Below are 26,781 nucleotides of genomic sequence, written 5' to 3' on the forward strand. Positions count from 1 at the left end.
TTTTGAGACTTTAAAAATAACTGAACTGTCAGGGCACCTGGGTGGTTCAGTCGGTTGGGCGTCCGACTTCGGCTCAGGTCATGATCTCGCGGTTTGTGAGTTTGAGCCCCGTGTTGGGCTCTGTGCTGACACCTCAGAGCCTGGAGCCTGCTTCAGATTCTGTGTCTCCTCCTCTCTCTGCCCCTCCCATGCTCATCCTCTGTCTCTCTCTGTCTCTCGATAATAAACATTTTTAAAAAATTAAAAAAATAATTGAACTGTCCACACACAAGAAAAAATAAAATCACACTGTTTCATAAACATTAGAAAAACAAGAGTGCCTGGCTGGCTCAGTTGGTAGAGCCTTCAAGTCTTGATCTCAGGGTTGTAAGTTCAAGCCCCATCCTGGGTATAGAGATTACTTAAAAATAAAGAAAATCAGGGGCACTGGGTGGCTCAGTCAGTTAAGCATCCAACTTCGACTCAGGTCATGATCTCACGGTTTGTGGGTTCGAGCCCCATGTTGGACCCTGTGCTGACAGCTCAGAGCCTGAAGCCTGCTTCAGATTCCATGTCTCCCTCTCTCTTGGCCCCACCCCCAAGCGTGCTCGCTCTCAAAAATAAACATTAAAAAAAATTTTTTTTTAAATAAAATAAAATCAGAAAGACAGACGGAAGGAAGGAAAGAGGGAAGAAATTACATTGTCCATAAGGAAAGTGTATTTTAAGACCATTCAAAGAAAGAGGCAGCAATAGCTGAACCACACCCCAAACAGGTTCAGAAAATGCCTCCAGGAAGCATAGGAAGCTTTGCAGACAAAGTGGATTCCATAAATTGTTTCACATCTTGTCTGAGAGGCAAAATAGCAAAGCTGAATGAGCATGGACGGGAATCAGACAGACCTATTTGATTGCTGGCCCCGCCAGTTAGTATCTTTGGGATCTTCACTAAACCCCACAAGTCTTTAGAAATCCTTACTTTGTAAAAATAGGAATAATATCCCCTACCATGAAATTTTGTGGTGAGTACACTAAATGAACTCATTTAGGAATTACTGTATGTAAAATTAGCTAATAGTGCTGGGATATAATAGACATTCAATAAGTACAAGAGCCTACTATAGTGCCCAGCACTTAGAATGTACTTAAAAACAAATAAACAAACAAACCTACTTAAGAAGAGAAGAGGTAGGGAAAAGAAGTGCAAGTGACGGCAGAGAAAATGGTGAAGGGTCAGAGGTAAGAGTGGGCACCTGGATGAAATAGGTCTGCTGACCTGGAACACACAAACACGAACTTTCTAGTGATGGCTGTTTAACAACAGGGCAGTCTGTCATGAAAGGTAGTGAGCACCTATTAATGGCTCACATCAGAATGCTCCTGGAGAAGATTCCTGAATTAAGTGGGAACCCGGACTTGGTGAGAAGCTATGTCCTATGTGAACGTGGGGTGGGTGGGCAGGCAGGCTTACTTGGAGAAGAAAACAAAGGAAACCTGATGAAAAAGCCACTATGCTGACGGTGGGGCTCTCAGATACAGAACTTCTCATTATAAAAATGGTTCACTCCAACACTGTGGCTCAGAGTTAATTCTTGCCTCCAAGTTATTTAGGTTGCAGAAATGTGAAACATACCCTGAAGCCCTCAAAATGCCTTATATATAGTAAAAGCTCAAAACCATCAATCAAAATAAGACAGTGAAACTGAGAAGTTAAGAGAAACTTACAGATGACAATGGCTGTCACTTAAAACAGGATATTTTTTAACAAACTATTTTAGTATGAAAACATCACTTCTCATAACTAAACTGTTCACTGAACCACCAGCCGCTGAAGATTGTTTCCACTGTTACAAACACTTCACTCAATTTTCAAACAACAAACTGAAATCTTCCAGCTTCTCTTAAGGTAACCAGGCAACATTGCTGTATAACCAGCCTATTACTGCACACTGAATGTTAGGCCGAAAGAGAGCGGAAGTCTAAATCACACCCTCAGGGCAGCAATTACAGTTCTGTGATGTCCTTCTCATACAGGTCACTTCTTGCATCATGTCATCATCACTAATAGCTGCCTAGTATGTCTGCTCTGCAGATGATGCTATTTTGGTGTTATACCCAGGCCACTATAGTGACATCATTTTTATATTAATGGAATGAGTAAGCAAACCACTTCCCCAATAATAAGAGCAATCCGTGTCAAAACCAGACTAAACCAGTTTAAAACTATTGCTATAGGGGGAAAACATCAATGGTTAAGTGTATCAAAAAAAATCTAAGAATGAAGTTTCTTAAGACAAAAATAACTTACTGATTCATTCAGTTTCAATATGGATTGTGTTTAAGCACGGACAAAAATTCAGTGTACTTTGTATTCAAGTGATTTTTTTAAAGATTTTATTTTTAAGTTATCTCTACACTCAACATGGGGCCTGAACCTGCAACCCCAAGATAGAATCACACACTCCACCAACTGAGGCAGCCAGGTGCCCCATATGCAAATGATTTTAACAGATACCTTCTAACAAACCACAAATAGTGGTTTAAATAATATTTTAAATGTTAAAAGGCTGTATGGTTCTATATGCTGCCTTAAGAATTTAATGTACTTTTGCCATAGAAACAGAGACTGGAACAAAAGGTGAGATGGAGACAAAGAAAAATTAAAACCAGGTTCTAAGAAAGCTTTATATGAAAAAATGACAAGATACATTTGTCCAGTTGGAAAAAATCTTCACAGATAGGAAGGAAAGCAGAAGATCTCCAATTTCAGTTGTATAGATGCTACATATAAAAAGAATATTAATTTCCTAGCCAAATCTGTCAGCCAAATTTTTCATCTCTCAAATGAAGATTAGCTATACAATGTACCTCAAAGGGTTATTGACAGGATAAAATGAAATGAACATTGAAGAGTTAAGAGTACCTGAAGGCATGACTTTCTTCCTACTGTGAAACAAAAAATATGGCAGATTCATACCTTATATTTGAAAGACATATAAAGGAACAATTTGAACTTCAAAAAATAATAATGATAGGAATAGATTATAATATATTCAATAAAATAGAGAGAGAGTAGGAAAGAAGGGAGGGAATGCTTTATTTACAGTAGAATGTCAACTAATAAACACAGAAGAAGTAAGAGTTAGAAAATCATGATTTTGCAATGACCAAAGAACAACCAGGTCAGCAATATTTATTAAGAGTCACTAAAATATTGAGTAAAAATATGATGGGGAAGAGGATATTTACATAATCTCAAAGTATCTCCCACAAATCACTTTTTTTTTTAAACATTTATTTATTTTTGAGACAGGGAGAGACAGAGCATGAATGGGGGAGGGTCAGAGAGAGAGGGAGACACAGAATCCGAAACAGGCTCCAGGCTCTGAGCTGTCAGCACAGAGCCCGGCACGGGCCTCGAACTCACAGACCGCGAGATCATGACCTGAGCCGAAGTCGGACACCCAACCGACTGAGCCACCCAGGCACCCCACAAATCACTTATTAATCACAGAAAAAATCTCTACAACAAAAAACCTGGAAGTCACTACCTTAATCAAGTACCAAAGTTAACAACATCAACGAGTCAAACTTCATCTGTGCCTCATAATATGATAAACTGAGAAGGAAAATTATTATTTATGTGGTATCCCTGCCAAAATGCATAACCTGAATCTAAACAGAGGAATTATCGGACAAATACACACTGCAACACATTCTAAAATAAATGGCCTATATTCTTCAAAAATGTCAAGCTCATGAAAGACAAAGATTGGCTAAGGGACCTTTCCAAATTAAAGAAGACAAGAGGCATGAAAACTAAATGCACTATGGCATCCTGGACCAGAAAAGAGAAATTTATATAGAGGATAATATTGGGACAATAGGTAGAATTTGAATAAAGGTTGCTATTAGTATTAGTACTGTATCAAAGTTCAATCTCCTGATTTTCAGAGCTGCACTGCATTTATAAAAATTATAGCTTTCTTAAGAAATACACTTAAGTATTTAAATATTACTTTAGTGGAAATAGGCTTTATAACTGCAATTTACTGTTAAATGGTTCAGGAAAAAAATAACATGTAGATACAAAACAACAGTGACAAAGTAAATGTGGGAAAATGTTAACTATTGGTGAATCATGGAGAAGGATATATGGAAATCCTTTGCATTATTTTTATCATTTGGAGATTAAGTTTAAAGTTGTTGGGGTGTTTGGATTTGGTCCCAATGCAACGCTTTCCCGGAATTCTCTGTTCTCACTGAGAGGCACCAGCATCTAATCTGACACAAAAACCAGAAACCTAGGAATCATCTTGAATAATTCCTTCACCTTCAACCCATCCTCAATCACTAAATCTCCTTAATCTAAATATTTCTCAAACCTATACATATTTTTCCATCTTTCTATCACTTTAAATCAAATTACTATAACCTGTGAATTGGGATACAATACATCTTGACTGGTATCTCCTAGGCAATACTGGCCTCTTCAATGAGTTCTCCATAACACAAGAAACTTCTTTATGAAATGCAAATCTGAGGTCACCTCTCTCCCTAGTGTCTAGCCAAAACACTTTAATGGCTTCTCAACAAGACCTACAAGACCCTGCATCTACCCACATTGACTTTATCACTACTACTTTGTATCTACATGTTATTTTTTCCTGAACCAGGTTCCTAAATGGTTTTTGGTCTCAAGATCCCTTTAAATTCTTTTTCTTTTTTAAAAAATGTTTATTTATTATTTTTGAGAGAGAGATAGAGAAAGCATGAGAAGGGGAGGGGCAGAAAGAAGGAGAGACAGAATCCCAAGCAGGCTCTGTATTGGTAGCATAGAGCCTCATGTAGGACTGGATCTCACAAACAGTGAGATCATAACTTGAGCCAAAATCAAGAATTGGACGTTTAATCGACTGAGCCACCCAGAGGCCCCCATTCTTTTTCTTATTTTTTTTTTTTTAAATTTGTTAACGTTTATTTATTTTTGAGACAGAGAGAGACAGAGCATGAACGGGGGGAGGGTCAGAGAGAGAGAGGGAGACACAGAATCTAAAACAGGCTCCAGGTTCTGAGCTGTCAACACAGAGGCCGACGCAGGGCTCGAACTCACAGACCGCGAGATCAGGACCTGAGCCAAAGTCAGATGCTTAACCGACTGAGCCACCCAGGTGCCCCTCTTTTTCTTTTTTAATTGAAGTATGGTTGACACACAATGTTATTAGTTTCAGGTGTACAACATAGTGATTGAACAACTCTATACGTTATGCTATGCTCACATGTATACCATCTGTCATCATACAGTGCTGTTACAATAACACTGAGTATATTCCCTATGTTGTACCTTTCATCCCCATGACTTATTTGTGCCCTAACTAGAAGCCTGTACCTTCTGCTCCACTTCAGCCATTTTTCTCATCCCTCCAGCCCCTACCCTCCAACAACCACCACTTTGTTCTCTATATTTATGGGCCCATTTCTGCTTTACTTGTTTGTGCGTTTGTTTTTTATGATTCCACAAATGAGTGAAATCATACTGTATATTTCTTTCTCAGCTGACTTATTTCACTTAGCATACCACCCTCTAGATCCACCTATGTTATTGCAAATGGCAAGATCCCAACATTTCTATGGCTGAGTAATATATACACCATATTTCCTTTATCCATTCACCTATCAATGGATACTTAGGTTGCTTTCATATCTTGGTTATTGTAAACTACAATAAACACAAGGTAGCATATATCTTTTCAAATCAGTGTTTTTGTTTTCTTTGGGTAAATACCCAATATTGAAATTATTGGATCGCATGGTATTTCTATTTTTAATTTTTTTGAGGAAACTCCATATTATTTCTAGTATCTTTTATAACCCTGACTACTGGCTCATGAGTTCCTTAAAGGCTGAAATTTCATTTCTCCAAGGAAGATATACAGATGGTCAATAAGCACATGAAAGGATGCTTACCATAACTAATCACTAACCATTACAGAAAAGCAAATCAAAACCACAATGAGATGCCACTTCATACCCATTGGGATGGCTATTGCAAAAGGAATGAAGGAAGGAAGGAGAAATGGAGGTGGAGAAACTGGAACCCTGTGCACTGCTGGTGATAATGTAAAACAATATACCCACCATGAAAGACAGTATGGCAATTCCTCAAAAAACTAAAAATAGAATTACAATATGATCCAGAAGTCTCCTTCTGGGTATATAACTGTCATAATCTACATGAGCTGCCAAAATAAAATACCACAGGCTGGGGGTCTTAAACAACAGAAAGTTAACTTCTTGCAGTTCTGGAGGCTAAAAATCTAAGATAAAGGTGCCAGCCAATTAGGTTCTCAATAAGGGCACTCTTTCTGGCTTGCAGATAACCATCTTCTTTGCTGTGTCTTCACATGGTCTTTCCTATATTCATAGAGAGAGAGAGAATCCTGGTTTCTCTTCCTTTTCTTATATGAACATTAGTCCCACCCTTACAGCCTCACCCATCTTAACTACCCCCCTAAAGGCCTCTATCTCCAAATAAAATCACATTGAAGGTTAAGAATTCAACACGTACATTTGGGGAAACACAATTCAGTCCACAATACCATAAGAATTGAAAGGAAAGACTCAAAGAGGCATCTGTACACCCATATACATAGCAGCTTTATTCACAATAGCCAAAAGGTAGAGGCAACCTTCAATAGATGAAAGGATAAACAAAATGTGGCATATGCATATAATGGAATATATGTATGTTCCTCACAAAGGAACAGAATTGTGACATGTTACAACACGGATGAATTCTGAGGACATGCTACAGACTGTATGTTTGTGTTCCTCCAAAATTTGTATGTTGAAACCTAATCCCTGATGTAATGGCATTAGGAGGTTAGGAGCTTTAGGAGGGTGATTGGGTCATGAGGGTGGAAATGACATTAATGAGATTAATGCCCTTAAAAAGACTCCAGAGAGCTCCCTTGTGACCTCCTATGAACCAAGAAGGAGGCTCTCAACAGGCACCAAATCTGCTGGCACCCTGATCTTGGATTTTCCAGCCTCCTGAAACATGAGAAATTAATGTTTGTTGTTGAAGCCCATCCATTTTATAGCATTTTTGTTATAGCTGCCTGAACTGACCAAGAGGTGAATTTTATGCAAAGAAAATAAGTCAGACACAAAAGAACAGATATTGCATAATTCCACTTATATGAAAAAGTAACTAGAATAATCAAATTCACAAAGATGAAAAACAGAATGGTGGTTGCTAGGGACTAGCGGGGAGGGGAGACTGGGAAGTTTCAGTTTTGCAAAGGGAAGAGATGGGTGAAGGATGATGGTGATGGCGGCACAACATTAAGAATATACTCAATGCCACTGAACTGCACACTGTAAAATGGTCACAATGGTAAATTTTATGTTATGGGTATTTTTTATATTTTTAAAAATTTACTCGATTTATTGAAACAAAAAAAATTCAGGGCTCCTGGGTGACTCAGTTGGTTGAACATCCGAATTTAGCTCAGGTCATGATCTCATTGTTGGTGGATTCAAGTCCCGCATTGGGCTCTCTGCTGTCAGCCAGAGCCCTCTTTGGATCCTCTGTTTCCCACCCCCACCCCCCCCCCACCCCTCTACCCTTGCCCACTGGTTCTCTCAAAATAAATAAACTTTAAAAAAAAAAAAAAAAGAGTAGCATGCTCTACCAACTGAGACAGCCAGATGCCCTTAAAATTTTTTTCTTTTGTTTTAATAACTGGCTATCTTATTTTTAAGGTTGACGTTTTATTTTTTTTATTTATAGAGAGTGAGAGACAGTATGTGAGTGGAGAGTGGGGGGGGGAGAGGGAGGGAGGGAGAGAAGGGGGAGAGAAGGGGGGAGGGAGGGAGAGGGAGAGAGGGAGAGGGAGAGGGAGAGAGGGAGAGGGAGAGAGGGAGAGGGAGAGAGGGAGAGGGAGAGAGGGAGAGGGAGAGAGGGAGAGGGAGAGAGAGGAGAGGGGAGAGGGAGAGAGGGAGAGGGAGAGAGGGAGAGGGAGAGAGGGAGAGGGAGAGAGGGAGAGGGAGAGAGGGAGAGGGAGGAGGGAGAGGGAGAGAGGAGAGGGAGAGGAGAGAGGGAGAGGGAGAGAGGGAGAGGGAGAGAGGGGAGAGGGAGAGAGGGAGAGAGGGAGAGGGAGAGAGAGGGAGAGAGGGAGAGAGGGAGAGGGACAGAGGGAGAGGGAGAGGGAGAGAGGGAGAGGGAGAGGGAGAGGGAGAGAGGGAGAGGGAGAGGGGAGAGAGGGAGAGGGAGAGAGGGAGAGGGAGAGGTAGGGAGGGAGGGAGAGGGAGAGGGAGAGGGAGAGGGAGAGGTAGAGAGGTGGAGAGGTAGGGAGGTAGGGAGGTAGGGAGGGAGAGAGAGAGAGAGAGGGAGAGAGAGAATCTTAAGCAGGCTCTATGCTCAGCATGAAGACCAACACAGGGCTTGATCCTATGACCCTGCAATCATGACCTGAGCCAAAATCAAGAGCCAAACACTCATCTGACTGAGCCACCCAGGTGCCCCAAAAATGTTTTTTAACAGAAAAGTTAAATGTAAGTTTACACGGCCCTGCAATTTCATTTCTAGGATATACCCAAGAAAACTGAAAACATACTTCCAACCAATACTTCAAACAAATATTCACAGCAGCATTATTCACAATAGCCAACAGAGTGAAAACAATACAAATGTTGATAAATCCACCACAATTCAAATTCAAAGGGTGAATTGTTATTTTTTTGGGTTTTTTAAAAATTTATTTATTTTGAGAGAGAGAGAGAAAGCACAAATGGGTGGAGGGGCAGAGAGAGAGGAGAGAGCAAGAATCCCAAGCAGGCTCCACACCAACAGCACAGAGCCCAAGGCGCGGCTGGAACTCATGAACTGTGACATCATGACCTGAGCCGAAGTCAGACATTCAACCAACTGAGCCACCCAGGCACCCCAAGGAGTGAATTCTTTTTAATAGTACTTTTTATTAAAATATAAGTCACACACCATGCAATTCATCCAGTTACTGTATACAATTCAACAGGTTTTGATATCTATATCTATAGACAGATACATATATCTATCTACAGATCTATTTGTATGTACAATCATTATCAGAGTTAATTTTCCAACATTTTCATTATTTCAAAGATGCCCTTTTGCTACCAACCACATATCCCTCCATCTCTCCCATCCCTAAGTACCTACTAATTGTCTGTTAGATTTACCCATTATGGAAATTTCATATAAACGGAATCATATATATATGTGTTTTGTAACTAGCTCTCTCACTTGGCATGGTTTCAAGATTCATCCAGGTGTAGCATGTATCAGTATTCCATTCCTTTTATGGTAAAAAAAAAAAATAAATTAAAAAAAAATATATATATATATATATATATATATTCCATTGTATTTTCTTTATCCATTCATCAGTTGCTGAGATGGTCATTTGGGTTGTTTTCACCTTTTGACTATTATGAATATTGATGCTATAAACATTCAATGTACCAATTTTTGTGTAAATATGCTTCAGTTCTCTTGGTAGATACCTACAAGTAGGATTGCTGGGTCATATAGTAAGTCTATCTTTAATTTTTTGAGGAACTGCTGAACGTTTTCCAAAGCAGCTGAGGCATTTTATATTTCCACCAGAAATGGAGGAGAGCTCCAATCACTCCACACCATCACCAAAACTTGGTATGGTCAAGCCTCTTTTAAGTACAGCCATCCAAAAGGTGTGAAACAGCATCTCATGCGATTTTGAATTGTATTTCCCTAATGACTGAAGATGCTGAACATCATTTTGTGTTTATTAGCCATTTGTATATCTTCTTTGGAGAAATGCCAATTAAGATGCTTTGCCCATTTGGGGGGGGCACTTGAGTGGCTCAGTCGGAGAAGCATGCAACTCTTGATCTCTGGGGTTGTGAGTTCAAGCCCCACACTAGGTGTGGAGATTACTTAAAAAGAAAATCTTAAGGGGCGCCCAGGTGGCTCAGTTGGTTGAGTGTCCCAACTTTGGCTCAAGTCATGATCTCACAGTTCAGGGGTTGGAGCCCCAAGTCGGGCTCTGTGCTGAGAGCTCAAAGCCTGGAAGCCTACTTCAGATTCTACCTCCCTCTCTCTACCCCTCCCCCACTCGCACTGTGGCCAACCGTCACATGAAAAAATGCTCAACATCACTCATCATTTAGGAAATACAAACCAAACCAAAATGAGATAGCACCTTACACCTGTCAGAATGGCTAACATTCAGATGTTGGCAAGGATGCAGAGAAAGAGGATCTCTTTAGCACTGCTGGTGGGAATGCAAACTGGTGCAGCCATTCTGGAAAACAGTATGGAGGTTCCTCAAAAAATTAAAAATAGAACTACCCTACGACCCAGCAATTGCACTACTAGGTATTTATCCAGGGGATACAGGTATGCTGTTTCAAAGGGGCACATGCACCCCCATGTTTATAGCAGCACTATCAACAATAGCCGAAATATGGAAAGAGCCCAAATGTCCACCGATGGATGAACAGATCAAGAAGATGTGGGATATACACACAATGGAGTATTACTCGGGAATCAAAAAGAATGAAATTTTGCCATTTGCAACTATGTGGATGGAACTAGAGGGTATTATGCTAAGCGAAATTAGTCAGAGAAAGAAAAATATCATGTGACTTCACTCATATGAGGACTTTAAGAGACAAAACAGATGAACATAAGGGAAGGGAAGCAAAAATAATATAAAACCAGGGAGGGGGCAAAACATAAGAGACTCTTAAATATGGAAAACAGAGGGTTACTGAAGGGGTTGTGTGGGGGGTGATGGGCTAAATGGGTAAGGGGCATTAAGGAATCTACTCCTGAAATCATTGTTGTACTATATGCTAACTTGGATATAAACTAAAAAAATAAATTAAATAATTAAATAAATAAATAAAATAATTTAAATAAATATTAAAAAAGACTCCCATCAAAAAAATAAAATAAAAAATAAAATAAAATTTATTTATTTTGAAAGAAAGAGAAAGCACAAGTGAGAGAGGGAGAGAGAATCCCAAGCAAGCTCCACGCTACGAGCGCAGAACCCGATGCAGGGCTCAAACTCACGACCATGAGATCATGACATGAGCTGAAATCAAGAGTCGGATGTTTAACTGACTGAGCCACCGTAGGCGCCCTGAATCTTCTCTCTTTCTTTCCTGATCAATACAACTAAAGATTTGTCGATTTTTGTTGATATTTTCAAAGAACAAGCTACAAGCTTTTGGTTTTGTTGACTTTTTTCTATTGTTTTTCTATTCACTATTTCATTAATTTCCACTCTAACCTTTCGCATTTCCCTCCATCTGCATGCTTTGTATTTAGTGCACTCTTCTTTTTCTAGTGTCTTAAGGTAGAAGGATAGGTTACTGACTTGAGATCTCTCAACTTTCTTACTATAGGCACTTAGAGATATAAATTTCTAAGATGGCTTTCGCTGCATCCCATAAGTTGTGATATGTTGTATTTTCACTCATCTCAAAGTTTCTTCTAATTTCCCTTTTGATTTATTCTTTGACCCATTGGTGATATAGGAGTATGCTGTTTAATTTCCATATATTCAGGAGTTCTCCAAATTTCTTTGTTACTGATTTCTAATTTCATTCCACTGTGGTTGGAGAAAATACTTTATATTACTTCTATAAAAAAGGTGAATGTTATATGTGAATCTTATATCAAGGCACAATGTATGACAAAATCACAGACAAAATGGCATTAGACAATATAAATAGTAACTGTAGCTATGCATCGTAGGTAGCTTTATTTACTTGAGTTTGACAGATCTACCACATTCAAATGGTTGAAATTTTTACTCCATTATGAGCCTCTAGAAATGGTGAAGAAACATACAAAAACCCCACATGAGAAGCTAGCAAAGAAAACGAAAAGTTCATTCACAAGAGAGGAAACAAAAATGAAAAACAAATATGAAGTCTCACTAATAATCTTTTTAAAAGGAAACAAAAAGGGGGTGCCTGGTGGCTCAGTCAGTTAATATCCAACTCTTAGTTTTGGCTCAGGTCACGATCTCATGGTTCATGGGTTTGAGCCTTATGTCTGGCTCTATGCAGAAAGTGCAGAGGCTGGTTAGGTTTCTCTCTCTCTCTCCGCCCTCTCTTCTCTCTCTCTCTCTCAAATAAATAAATAAACATTTTTTAAAAAGAGTAATTGAAACAAACAAACACCATTTTCCTCCTACCAGATTAACAGGTTTATCTTCTATTTTAAAACATTAATACCCAAGCCTTCTTTGTCATGCCATAGGTTAACCAACCATATATTTGTGGGTTTATTTCTGGGCTTTCTATTCTGTTCCACAGATGAGGGGGTCTATTTCTGTGCCAGTACCATACTGTTTGTTTTTGTTTTTGTTTTTTCAACGTTTTTTATTTATTTTTGGGACAGAGAGAGACAGAGCACGAACGGGGGAGGGGCAGAGAGAGAGGGAGACACAGAATCGGAAACAGGCTCCAGGCTCCGAGCCATCAGCCCAGAGCCCGACGCGGGGCTCGAACTCACGGACCGCGAGATCGTGACCTGGCTGAAGTCGGACGCTTAACCGACTGCGCCACCCAGGCACCCCCATACTGTTTTGATTATTACAGCTTTGTAGTATATTTTGAAATCTGAAATTGTGACACCTCCAGCTTTGTTTTTTCTTTCTTAAGATTGCTTTCAGGGTCTTTTGTGGTTCCATACAAATTTTAGTATTGCTTCTTCTGTGAAAAATACTGTTGGTATTTTGATAGGGATTGCATCAAATCTGTAGATCACTTTGGGTAAGACAGACATATTGTGGAATATACTGTGGGGAAAATATCTTTAATAACTGGTGCTGGGAAGACTGGACAACTACACGCAAAAGAATGAAACCGGACCACTTTCTAATACCATACACAAAAATAAACTCAAAATGGATTAAAGACCTAAATGAGGCCTAAAACCATAAAAATCCTAGAACAAAGGCAGTAATTTCTTTAACACGGGCCATAGCAAAATTTTTCTAGATAGGTCTCCAAAAGACAAAAGCAAAAAAACAAAACTATAGGGAATATATCAAAATAAAAACTTTTTGCACAGCAAAGGAAACCATCAAACAAAACCATCAGGCAACCTACTGAATGAGAGAAGATATTTGCAAAGGGTACATCCAATTAGGGGTTAATATCCAAAACACATAAAGAACTTACACAACTCAATACCAAAATCAACCCAATTAAAAAATGGGCAGAGGATCTGAATAGTCATTTTTCCGAAGAAGATATACTGATGCCCAAAAGATAAATGAAAAGATGTTCAACATCACTAATCATCAGGGAAATGTACATCAAAACCCTGAACTTGCTGGAATGGTTAAAATAAAAAAGATAAAAAATAACAAGTGTTGACAAGGACATGAATCATACACTGTTGGTGGGAATGCAAACTGGTACAACCACTGTAGAAACAGTATGGAGGCTCCTCAAAAAATTAAAAATAGAAATACCATACAACCCAGTAATTCTACTATTGGGTATCTGCCCAAAGAAACCAAAAACACTAATTCAAAAACACGAATTCATGCTCCCCTATGTTTATTGCAGCATTGTTTACAATAGCAAAGATACAGAAGCAACCTAAGTGTCCAATGACAGATAAATGGATAAGGGAGAATATTAAACAGCCATAGAAAAGGAGGAGACATGTCATTTGAGACAATATGGATGGACCTAGAGATATTATGCTAAGTGAAATAAGTCAAACTGAGAAAGACAAATACCTTGTGACTTCACTCACACGTGGAATTTTAAAAAAACAAATAATTAAAAAGCAGAATCAGACCTATAAACACAGAGAACAAACAGATGGTTGCCCGAGTGGAAAGGTTGGGGGAATGAGCAAAATGGGTGAAGGGGAATGGGGAAAAAAACTCAGGAACATCCAATGCTAGATTGACACAGTAAAATTAGGCACTCACATATACTGCTGGTGTTCAAATAAACTGGAACACTTTGGGAACCAATGTGGCAAAAAGTATCAAGAGCCTTTAAAAAACTCATTAAAACTCATTAAAAAAACTCATTAGAGTGACAACTCTAATAGGTGACAACCTATGTCTAGGAAATAAAACTAAATACAGAAAACATTTTAGACTAACAATATTCACTGTAGTATTATTTACAATTTAAAAAATGCTTACATCAAAAAGAATGAAATCTTGCCATTTGCAACTACATGGATGGAACTGGAGGGTATTATGCTAAGTGAAATTAGTCAGAGAAAGACAAAAACCATATGACTTCACTCATATGAGGACTTTAAGAGACAAAACAGATGAATAAAAGGGAAGGGAAACAAAACTAATATAAAAACAGGGAGGGGGACAAAACAGAAGAGACTCATAAATATGGAGAACAAACCGAGGGTTACTGGAGGGGTTGTGTGGGGGGGGGGGGGGATGGGCTAAATGGGTATGGGGCATTAAGGAATCTACTTCTGAAATCAGTGTTGCACTATATGCTAACTAATTTGGATGTAAATTTTTCAAAATAAAAAGTAAAATTAAAAAAAAATTTTTTTTAATGTGCTTATGATATAAATGTCCAGTAACAGGAGAACAATTAGGTAAACTGTGGTTTAATTATTTGGTTTAATTATCATGCATCCATTGAAAATGTTTACAATACACTTACAATATAAAATACTTGTTATAATGTCAGTGAAAAAGCAAAATGCAAAACTGTACATAAATTATGATTAGAGCTGTGTGTTTAAAAAAATAGCAAACAATCTAGGGACAGAAAAAAATTAGAAAGCAATACACCAAAAAGATAGTGATGGTTACCTCTGGAGAGTGAATTATGAGTGTAGTTCTTTCTTTAATCTTAAGTATAAATTTTTACAATAAAATGTTTATTTAAAGCAAATTTAAAAAACTGTTACCTAAAAGCACAACAGTCCACTTAGTAGGACACTTTTCTCACAAGCACAACCTCATAGATACACTGTTCTCTTGTGTGGGAGACATACTTACTCTATCCTTAGTTTTTTTCTACTTAAGGCTTTTAATATTGTACTTGTCAGGCTGTTTGGGTTTGTTTGTTGTTTACTAAGAGAAACAAAACATTCTTTTTCCTGGGCCTCAGAAATAGTCCTCTAATTCAAACACACTTGGCTTCTTATATTCTCAAATTTTATCAAAAAGATTAAAAGTAAAACCAATTTGGGGTCCCTGAGTGGCTCAGTCGGGTAAGCATCTGATTCTTGGTTTTGGCCTTGTGTCAGGCTCTGCACTGAGAGAGCCAGGCCTGTTTGGGATTCTCTCTCTCTCCTCCTCTCTCTGCCCCTCCCCCCATCTCTCTCTCTCAAAATAAATAAACTTAAAAAAAAAAAAAGTAAAACCAATTTTACAAGGTTTAGAAGCTGCTATTATGTACAAAAGGCAGCTAATTAAAAGTTGCAAATTGGGGCGCCTGGGTGGCTCAGTCGGTTGGGCGACTGACTTCAGCTTGGGTCATGATCTCACAGTTCATGGGTTTGAGCCCCGCATCAGGCTCTGTGCTGACAGCTCAGAGCCTGGAGCCTGCTCCCGATTCTGTGTCTCCCTCTCTCTGCACCTCCCCTGCTCATGCTCTGTCTCTCTCTCTCAAAAAATAAATGTTAATAAAAAAAATTTTTTTTTAAAGTTGCAAATTAAATCAAATTGTACAACATACATACATTTTTTCTGTAGTTAGAAAAAAACCTAGGAGCGCCTGGGCGGCTCAGTCGGTTAAGCATCTCATTGTTGGTTTAATCTCAGGTCATGATCTCACGGTTCATGGGTTCAAGCCCCAGCTCTGTGCAAGCCTGCTTGGGATATTCTCTCTCTCTCTCTCTCTCTCTCTCTAAATATAAACATTAAAACAACAACAACAAAAAAAAAACTAAAAAAATCTTCCCAAACATGTGTTTCTTTGTAGTTGGTCTGTTTATTGAGGCAATAAAGCATAATAAAAAGAACACAGGTTTTAGAATCAGAGAAACTAGAGTTTATACCCTGATTCTGCAACTTCCTAGCTGTGAAAGCTTAGGCAAGTTAAACTCCCTAAACCTCAATTTCCACCTGTGTAAAACAAGGATAACAGTAGTTACCTAAAGGACTATGAGAAACACATGAGAAGCCAGATACTAAAGTACCATAATAAGCACAGCGCATATATTAAGCATAGCACACATAGCAGCTACTGTAATTTTCATCTCTTTTGGAGGGATGAGGAAGTTCATTTCATAGCAAGTTACTCAGCTTTAACCTAATCCAACATCAAGAAACAAAAAAAGAGGCAGGTCAGAAAACCATTAAGAGTCCTTGGCAGGGGCGCCTGGGTGGCTCAGTCACTTGAGCATTCGACTTCAGCTCAGGTCATGATCTCATGGTTCGTGAGTTTGAGCCCCACTAGGTTCTGTGCTGACAGCTCAGAGTCTGGAGCCTGCTTTGGATTCTGCATCTCCCTCTCTCTGCCCCTCCCTGCTCATGCTCTCTCTCTCAAAAATAAACAAACATTAAAAAAAAAAAAAAAAGTCTTCGGCAGTTCTCAGTTACAGATTTAGGATGGAGCTAAGCAGATCTTACAGCTCATACTACCTCTTCAGGCAGTGCAAACTATTCAAGAAAGATACAACCCTGTATCTAACCATCATGTTCTTACCTTGCAGGCTACATCAACTAATCGCATCTGGATAGCTTGATTCTCTGGGAGTTTAGTGCCAATCGCAAGCAAAGTGTCCAACAGTTGAGCTAGGACTTGATGAGACTCTAGAAAGGAAGATGGAAAGTTGGGTTGCACAATTTCAAAAGGTGATCGCTACAGAAACTAAATTTACTTACGTAAAGAATGTAAATTCTTGTTAGCTAGGTTCCTCTCTTTGATTCTTGATTCCCCTCAACCAAAAGTTAAGTTCCTAAAGGGATCATGCCTAAAACTTTGAATCCTCTACAGAACTAATTCAAGGGGTTTTCACGCCTTCAAGATAAAGTCCAAATTCCTTAGCAGGGCAAACACATATACATACCAGTGCCTCCATGAGGTCTAGCTCTGCCTGCCTTTCTAGCCTCATCTCTTTGAAGTCTCCTACAGCATCCTTTTATCCAATTACTTATGATTTCATGTCCCCCTATCTTTGCTCAGGCCAACTTCCCTAGAATGCCTCCACTGACACCCAATGCCATTCTCAACCCCAATCCCCGGGAAACATCTACTAATCTTGAAGTGTCACCTGCTACACAGACCTTTCCCTTCTTTCACAATGAGAATTGACTATTTCGTCTTTTGTGCTTCCACTGCACCCTGTACATCAGCTCCAACACTTTACTATATTTATTTTCATATCAGACTAAACTGAGAATGAAAGATCCCTGAGGGCAATGACTGTGTCTCATTCACTTTTGCATTCTCTGAATCTAGTACAAGTCATTACATGCTCAATGAATGTTTATTAAGTGGGCAAAGACCCAAATTCAAATAAATCATCATCAATCAGCCAGATTCTCCTCGTCTACATTCTCCTTTTTGTTCCAAAATATGTTTCTTTTAATGCTGGCTGTACACAAGAATTTTAGGTGGCATTCAAATAATCATTTTACATTAATATCTATGTATATATTTTAATGTACATAATAAAAATTGCAGTTACTATCTACTGATGTCACATGACACTAATTTCCTTTTACCATTATTAAGAATCTCTTTAACTAAAAAAAAGTTACCCACTTAAGAAAAATATTAAGTAAACCATAGTATAAATGTGAAACAAATATGTAAAAATGGTGTACATGACATATAAAATGACTGCAGATTAGAAAACACTGGCAGGGTACCTGGCTGGCTCAGTTGGTAGAGCACACAACTCTTCATGTCTGGGTTGTGACTTCAAGCCCCATGTTGGGTGCAGAGATTATTTAAAAATAAAATCTTGAAGAAAAGAAAACAAAACACAGCACAGCACAACACTGAGGGGAACACCTGGGTGGCTCAGTCGGTTATTAAGCATCTGACTCTTAATTTTGGCTCAGGTCATGATCTCACACTTGTGAGATCCAGTCTCGCTTCAGCTCTGCACTAGGTGTAGAGCCTGTTTAAGATTCTCTCTCTCCCTCTGCCCCCCTCCCCCACTTTCAGTCTCTCAAAAGAAAGAAAGAAAGAAAGAAAGAAAGAAAGAAAGAAAGAAAGAGAAAACAAGAAAACACTACTGAGGAGGATATCACTATAAAGGAAGTAAATTCTAGCCACAACACCCTAAAAAGATTTAGGAATTGGGAGATTTAAAGCAATAACCACAAAAAAGCAAACAAAAATGGGAATAAGGCAGGGATTTATCTGAGGTCTCTTTAAGAAGCAGTTGGACCTCTGCCTTCCTCCTTATCCTAAATGGGAAGTTTATTCCATACAAAAATTGGACCAGAAAGGATAGCAAATGAGGACTGGGGAGAAGACACAGTGAAGAAGAGGAGATTAAGAGATAGTAACATACTCCTCTCCCCCTCCCTAGACCCCTTCAGCAGCCTTGGCTCCAAAATCATGGCAGCCAGGCATTTCTCTGCCTTCCTAGAAGGAGATACATGAACTCCAAAATGGAAAAACGAATGGGCCCCACAAAGAAACACAAAAGACACTAATATTTTAAAGCCCTCCAGCGGTGCCTGGGTGGTTCAGTTGTTTAAGCATCCAACTCTTGGTTTCAGCTCAGGTCATGATCTCACGGTTCATGAGTTCAAGCCCTGCATCATGCTCGGTGCAAACACTGTGGAGCCTGCCTGGGATTCTCTCTCTCTCCCTCTCTCTCTTCCTCTCCCCTGCTGGTTCTCTCTCTCCCTCTCCCTCTCCCCCCCCCAAAATAAATAAACTTTAAAAAATAATAATAAATAAAAGTCCTTCAAAGAGGACTCCAAAGAGGGTCATCCTAGAACAGAGGCTACCAATTGACAAGTCCTGTCCCTTCACACAGAACTACCAATCAGTTTTTCAGTGCCTGGTCTTAAATGTAAATGCAAAACCAAAGATCATCAAGAAGTCTCCAATATTAAAGAGGCCACAAAGAGAAAAGAAGGTACTTAGAGAAGATAGATGTGAAGAAATCTCCAATACTACCCCACCACCCTTTATTTGTACAAAATGAGTCTATATAACATCCATAAAAAGTTACCTAAGCCTTTTTAAGCTTAACTCTTGCTTCTGATAAATCATAAATCTAATCTAAATCTTAAACCCTAGTCTCTCTTGAGTTCCAGACCTACATTACAACTGCAGGTTGGATGAACATCTCCACATAGATAATAAATAAATCTTCAACATCTGTGCCCTAAACAATCTAGTTCATCAAACCAAATTCCTCAGAGCCACCAAATTATCTTCCTAAAACTAGACTTGATTATCTCATGCACTTGCCCAAAAAAAACATTATATACATGGTTCCCAGTGCCTATGAAAGTGACATTCTAAATCTTCAGCATTCAAGACCACCTACCCTCTGGCTTCTAAACATTTTACCAGTTTTTCATCCTAAAGCCCCTCACTCCCTGCTTCTCTCTCATGAAACAATTTAGGTCTGCAAATATCTCACGTTTTCCCATTTCTCTACCTTTTAACATCATGTTCTTTCCTCTTGGTACTACTCTTCCCCATTCCTGCCTTTCCAAACATGCCTCTTCACTAAGCCTTTCTAGATCCCACCAGTCAGCACTCACCTCACCCTCTCTTCTGCTCCCACACTATTCTGATTATACCTCCTCTACAGCAAGCTTTGTGTTTTTATTGCTGGTGTGGTGTGTACTCGAGAAGCAGAGATACCTAACACCCACAAAGTGCCTAGTCCAGTGCTTGCCAAGGAGTTGCAGAGCTCATACAGACGGATTGAAATGAAAGGCTTCTGGTCCAGAGGGTGGCCCACACTCTTGGATTTAAAAGTGCACACTAGACTGATAAAGACTCTTACTTAATTCTAGTCTGTGCCTTATTCTAAGCCACAAGCACAGGATGACTTTAGCAGTCACTTTATCTCCCTGGAGTTCATGTTCCTCAGCAATGAAATAAAAGGCTTGAACCAGATGATCTTTATGGTCCCTTCCATTCTATCTTCTACTGTCAATCTAGGTAGGCCAGGAACTGGAAAGCAGGAGGAGCCCTAGATCACATCTCTCAGAGACAATTAAATAAGAAACATTAGAATATTTCACAAAAAGTAAAACAACTATTTCCACGTATACCACATAATTTGTCTTTTTTTTTTATGTTTGTTTATTTTTGAAAGAGCGTGAGCGGGGGAGGGGCAAGGGAGAGGGAGACAGAACCTGAAGCAGGCTCCAGGCTCTCAGGTGTCAGCCCAGAACCTGATGTGGGGCTCAAACCCACAAACCGTGAGACCATGACCTGAGCCGAAGCTGGACGCTTAACCAACTGAGCTATGCAGGCACCCTTGAGTCTCTCTCTCTTTTTTTTTTTTTTTTTTTTAATATATGAAATTTATTGTCAAATTGGTTTCCATACAACACCCAGTGCTCATCCCAAAAGGTGCCCTCCTCAATACCCATCACCCACCCTCCCCTCCCTCCCACCCCCCATCAACCCTCAGCTTGTTCTCAGTTTTTAAGAGTCTCTTATGCTTTGAGTCTCTTTCTAAAGACAGAATGAGGTTTGCATCCAAATCAACCCTCTCTTATAATGTTTCTATTTTAGAGGTAAAGTGTTTCAGTTAAACCATGGTCTACAAGAAAGAGCACTGCACTTAAGTTCTCAGTTCTGCAACTCTTAGCTAAACGAACTCACTTCAACTCACTTTATCTCTCTGGGACTTCAGTTTCTATCATCTGCAAAGTGAAGGAATGAAACAAGATCTCTATAAGGCCATTTATAGCTCAAAAAGTATTTGGCTCTATGAAATCCCCAACCTTAAAGTGTGAAATTCTTAGAGGTATATAACTAGATTCTGTAAGAACTTTCCATGGAAAAAAAAGAATACTTTTGTACCAAGGCAATGTAATTGTTTTGGTGCTTTTAAAAAAATGGATTTTTTTTCACCACTATCTACAAGAGCAAAAAATTAGAAACATGCTACTGTACCTGTTGGTATTTAATGTATTATCAACACCTTAAATATTATGAAGGTGATACAGAAACATGGAAAAAATTGTATGTAATGTTGAGTATAATAAAACACAAAATAGTATGTTCACTGTAAGTACAATCATATAAAATGTATTCAAATAAAAATACATAAAACGTTTTACACAAGTAGCAGTATTTTTGAAATTTTTACTTTATTGTCATTATATTAGCATTTCGTTAACATACACTCCCATCTGAAAAAAAAAAACAATTTTTTTAAGGTATATTCTTTGTTTTCTGTGAATTAAAAGTCTTGGGTCAAAATTCAATACAAGTAAAATTTTAGTAATGAAGTTTTTTTTGTTTTGTTTTGTTTATGTTTATTTTTTGAGAGAAAGAGAGAGAGCTGGGGCGGGGGTGGGGGGTGGGACACAGGATCCAAAGGAGGCTCCAGGCTCTGAGCTGTCAGCACAGAGCCCAACAAGAACCATGAACTCACGAACCATTAGATCATGACCTGAGCTGAAGACGGCACTTAACTGACTGAGCCACCCAGGCACCCCAGTATGAAGTTGTTGCTAACATAATTTTAAACATTCTCAACTTCAGCCAATGGGCCACATATGTTAAGACATTTGTTATCATTAAACATTGTACAATAAATGAATCTGGATGGTGTCTGAATTCATTGGCCTTTTATTATTCTCATAACCTCTCACATTTATAAACTAAATGCTACCCAATATTTAAAATCATATTTATTTAAATATGTATACCCAAAACTCAACGCTATTCTTTAAAACTACAATCAATTCAAACGAAACTGTAACATTTTCAGAAAACAACAACAAAGGGTTCCTTTTTATTTAATTTTAAAATATTAAGGCAAGTAAGGCAATAACTCTATTAACAGAATCTTGTGCACAAATAAAACTAGATAAATAATCAAAAAAAATTTTTAAGGTGGAATATTTTTCCATTTCACCTAAATGCTGACAATAATGTTTAGTGGGCATCCAGGAGAAGCAAACATGAAGCAGTAACATGTGAGACCTAGATGTCACTCTTCTAGGAACTAAATTATGAGAGACCACACAACCAGGACAGCACCTCTCATGGTTTGAATTAGTGCAAACAGTCAACAGAACATCACACACATATAAAACATCAGTCTACCACATACAATGTAACCTTGAACAAGTCAGTGAACTTCTCTGAGCTTCAGTTTCCCTACCTAAAATATAGGGACAATAACATCTATCTTCCATCATATGTAACCTACCTTAAGTATTGTGGCACTTGGTAAAAGTCAATAAATGATAGCTATTAAGAGACAAAACTGTATTTTATCTCTATATATGTAAATATATACATATATGTTTTATTGAATTATCCTCAAATTCCTTTTCTTTTTTTAACTTTTTTTTTTTTTTTTTAGTTTATTTTTGAGAGAGATAGAGCAGGGGAGAGGTAGAGAGAGAGGAAGAGAGAGGATCCCAAGCAGGCTCTGTGACAGAGCCCAACACAGGGCTTGAGCCCACAAACTGTGAGATCATGATCCAAGCTGAAACTGAGAATCGGGACGCTCAACTGACTGACTGAGCCACCAAGGAGCCCAAATTCCTTTTCAATAACAGCTCATTCTAAATTCTACACAAATAGAACTAAAGATTTCTGCTCTGATTATATAGGTTTTAAATGGCAACTTACTTTCATTCTGCAGGATGTTAATGGCATCATCCATAATGCAGTCTGGTGAAAATCCTGCAGTCTTTGATAATAAACCCAACAATGATGCAATTTTCAATCTCACAGATGGATCATTCTCCTGGAACAAAAGAAGCTGTTGTTAACCTTGATACTCTAGCTAACCAACAAACAGGAACAAACTAGTATCTCAAGAGAGATTCAATGATCCAAGTATTCTAAAGATTTTATTTCTGAAAAATTAACTTTATAATCTTCAGGTGAGAGAGCTTTTCTCAAATCAGTAATGTTACATCTAAATACTGCAAAGTGAGCGGGGATTTTTTATGCCTTCCTGGTATCATTACCTTCCCACCAGAAACATGCTGTTAGGACTAAAAGCGTCCCTCCTCCACTGTGCAGCTACATCAGACAGAGTGCGGCCACACGCACCACCACCACCAGCACTGGGCTCGCACACTGTTGCCAGTACCACTGCTCTCAGAGGCCCTGAAAACTGGGTGCTGCAGCCACTGCTGCTACCATCAGAATCTCTCACCCTACCTGCTCTTTTGAACCGCCAGATCCTGATCAGAAGTCTGAGGCAGGTCAATCTAATTGTCTGGGTCTAGGGCTTGTGCCTGGGCCCCAGGTGCAAGGGAGCCTAAGAAATGACTAGTCTGGCCCTTTGGCCCTTTTAGCCATGACACTGGGAGGTGGTCTCTAATCTGCACCAGGATTCCTACAGTGAAGGATTTCCCCCAAAGTCAAAAAGGAACATGTCCTTTTGTTCATTACGTAGCACAGTATGTGGCACTACATACACACACACACACACACACACACATATAAATGTGAAATGGGAAAAAAAAAAGTACCTCACCAACGGTAAAATTAGATCAGCGTGTATTTCTACACCAAAGACAAAATCACTTAAATGTATGCTCAAAAGATGAAGTGCCTTCTAGATATGACCAACTCCCCACCTCCCATCTACATTCTAAGGAAGTGACAAAGCACAAGGAGGCCTGAAGTGGGAGAAGAAGCAACAGATATGGAGTCAGAGGATCTAGAATACTGGCATGCCACTTACCATGGATACAACCTTGGGAAAGTCATTTTCTTGGGAACTTAACCATGGGGAAGAGAAAGGGCTTTGAAATTAGCCAGACCTAAGTCTGAAGCCTGGACTATGTCTTGACATAAGCTCTGTGTCTTGAACAGGCTAACTAACCTCTCTAAGGCTTGCCTGTGAAATATGGCTAACAGCAACCTCAGAGGGCACTGAGAGGAAAATGACTAGCACAGGAATGGTACATAGGAGGCAGTCAGGTATTAGTGCCCTTCTCCCTTCCTCTCCCTAACCATAAATCCTCCATGTGGAGAGTAATAAAACCTGAACTGAACCACTATGAATATGGTATTCACAGGGGTACCATAAAGAGCAAATAAAAACACATGAAAGTTAAGGATGCACTAAGTCTAGAATATGGGAAATTCCACAGGGTGCATACCCTGGTTTTTAAACCAAAAATGGCATTGGTAATGAAAAAGGGTAGAGGATGAAAATACTACAGATTCTAATTTTTTGGATTTTTTTTAAATTAAAAACTTTTATTTTAAGAGAGAGAGACGGTGAGAGGGCATGGGGGGGAGGGAGGGGGAAAGAGGAAGAGAGGAAGAGACAGAGAGAGAATGAGAATGAACCTTAAGCAGGCTCCATGCTCAGCACGGAGCCCAAAGCAGGCTTGATCCCACACCCCTGGAGGATCATGACCTGAGCTGAAATCAAGAATCGGACACTCAACGGACTGAGCCACCCAGAGGCCCCAATGCAATGTGTGAATTTTGCTTCAAACAAACCAACTGTACAAAGTCTTAAAACAATCAGTGAAAACAACATGAACTAGGTATATGTTGCTATTAAGGATTACTGTGTGATTTTTTTAAGTTCTAAAAGAAGTCCTTATATGTTAAACATATATAATTAAGTATTTACAGGTGAAATGATACGCTGCTTGGGATTTGCCCTACCTCAAAAAAGTTGGGGTAGGGGAGCCTGGGTGGCTCAGTCGGTTAAGCGTCCGACTTCGGCTCAGGTCATGATCTCACGGTTTGTGAGTTCGAGCCCTGCCATCAGGCTCTGTGCTCACAGCTTGGAGCCTGGAGCCTGCTTTGGATTCTGTGTCTCCCTCTCTCTCTGCTCCTCCCCTGCTTGCACTCTGTCTCTGTCTCTCTCTCTCAAAAATAAACATTAAAAAAAAAAAAGTTGGGGTAAATGCATCAAAACAAGAATGGCAAATATTGATAATTATTGAAGCTGGATGAAAATGTCTTGAAGGCTCATATTATTTTCTCTCCTTTTGTGTGTATTTGTGGAGTTACCAAACAAAATTTAACTTCTTGGAAAAATCACACCAAAGTACTGTATTCTATCTAAAATGCTAATTAATTTATTTATTCAACATACATACAATGAGTGCCTGTTTTGTGCCAAGCATCATTCTAGCTACTGGGGACACAATGCTGAATAAAGCAGAAGCAATTCCTACTCTCACAGATCTTATATTCAAATGGGTAAGACTGGCAAAAGAAAATGTATCATTTCATGTGGTAAACATTCTGAAGAAAAATAAAGTGGGCAAAAGGCTAAAGAGTAAAGTGGGGAGGATATTACAAATAGGATGGTGACGAAAGTCCGTTCTGAGGATACAACTTTTGAGAGGACACTTAATTGAGTCAGACAGAGCCATAGGAAAATTTAGGGAAGAAGCATTCCAGGCAGAAGAAAGTTACAAACCCAGAATATAGGAAATTATAAAATGCCTTATATAAAACTCTAGAAAAATGTATATGAAACTGTTAGCAGTGATTCTCTCCAGAGTAATCTCTGGAGAGTACATTTCATTTATTAACTGATTTACAGAGGGAAATCTCATTCTTTTATACACTTCCACAGTGCTTGAATTTGTTACAATAAATATTGCCAATGTAATTTTTAAAAAGAGTGTAAATTTTTAAATCTATATAAATATATGCAACCCTTCAAAAGCTCGCAGTCTTCTACAAAAAAGAAGTCTGAGCTGCTTAGCCTACCACAAAGGTCCCCCCCACGACTGGCCACTATGGCAGCTCCCACACTTCCCTACCAGTGATCCCATGCCACTTCAAGCTTCTGTACTTCCACTTAGATTGTTCTTCTACCTCGTATGCTTTCCCTTTCTCCCATACCCACTCACTCCTGCCCTGGAGGTGTATTTACTCCAGGAAGTTATCTCTGATCCCTGAACTGGACGTGGATGCCCTTCCTCTTGGACAACCCCAGGACCTTGGTGCAACCCGTTATCATGCCCTTCACTACAGTGCGCTGTACTTGTGACCACGTCTTCCCTCAACTGGCCTGTGAGCCACTGAAGTGACTAGAAGAATGCGAAGAAAGCCCTATGTACATTCTGCTAAAAATAAAAGGAAGAGTACAAGAAAAGGAAGAGCCAAATGTTCTCCTTAATTCACTCAGTAAAGAATTCATCCACTCTCTGCTCACCACGGATTCCCTGCACACTAGAAGCCACCCCGTACGAGTCCATGGGGATAAACTGCCCTTGTGGAAAAGTTTAATGGGCAAGGTAGACATTTATCAAGTAATGTCCACTTAATAATTACAAAGTGGCAAAGTAAAAAGACAGAGTTCTCTGAAAGCATATGACATATCAGACACGACTTTAAAATAACTCTACATATTATGGTCAAAGAGATCCTGATCTATTTTGAGGCAGTGGGAAAAGAATGAACCAATGCTCTGAGTCATGAAAGAATACCACAACTTCCAGAACTAGGAAAAAAAAAAAAAGGGCAATGTGGCTAAAATGTACACAGACATGAGATTAGGCTAAAGAGACAAACAGGTACCACATCTTTTTTGAGAATTATGGCAAGTATCTCTGATAGCGCCTACCAGGCAGCAGGAATTCAACACACATTTGTTCACTGTTGAATAAAGAAGTGGATAATCTGTGTCCA

The 26,781-nt window shown here is 39.1% G+C and overlaps 1 protein-coding gene across 2 annotated transcripts in view; it reads right to left on the reverse strand.

Annotated features, from left to right (window-relative positions):
- Positions 1 to 26,781, reverse strand: part of INTS4 (integrator complex subunit 4) — a 117,872-nt gene that overhangs the window by 71,977 nt on the left and 19,114 nt on the right. Inside the window, exons 3-4 of one of the 2 annotated variants that reach the window (XM_019449924.2) lie at positions 22,786 to 22,903; positions 16,684 to 16,790 (exon numbers count right to left, since the gene is read on the reverse strand). In XM_019449924.2, the coding sequence (XP_019305469.1) occupies positions 16,684 to 16,790; positions 22,786 to 22,903 (225 nt within the window). Of the gene's footprint in view, positions 1 to 8,983; positions 9,012 to 16,683; positions 16,791 to 22,785; positions 22,904 to 26,781 lie in introns of those variants that run through there. The other variant, XM_019449925.2, reaches the window with a different exon arrangement.

Source organism: Panthera pardus, unplaced genomic scaffold (genome assembly GCF_024362965.1).
Source record: "Panthera pardus isolate Hobbes unplaced genomic scaffold, ASM2436296v1 HiC_scaffold_12, whole genome shotgun sequence".
In the NCBI taxonomy this organism is placed as follows: domain Eukaryota; kingdom Metazoa; phylum Chordata; class Mammalia; order Carnivora; family Felidae; genus Panthera; species Panthera pardus.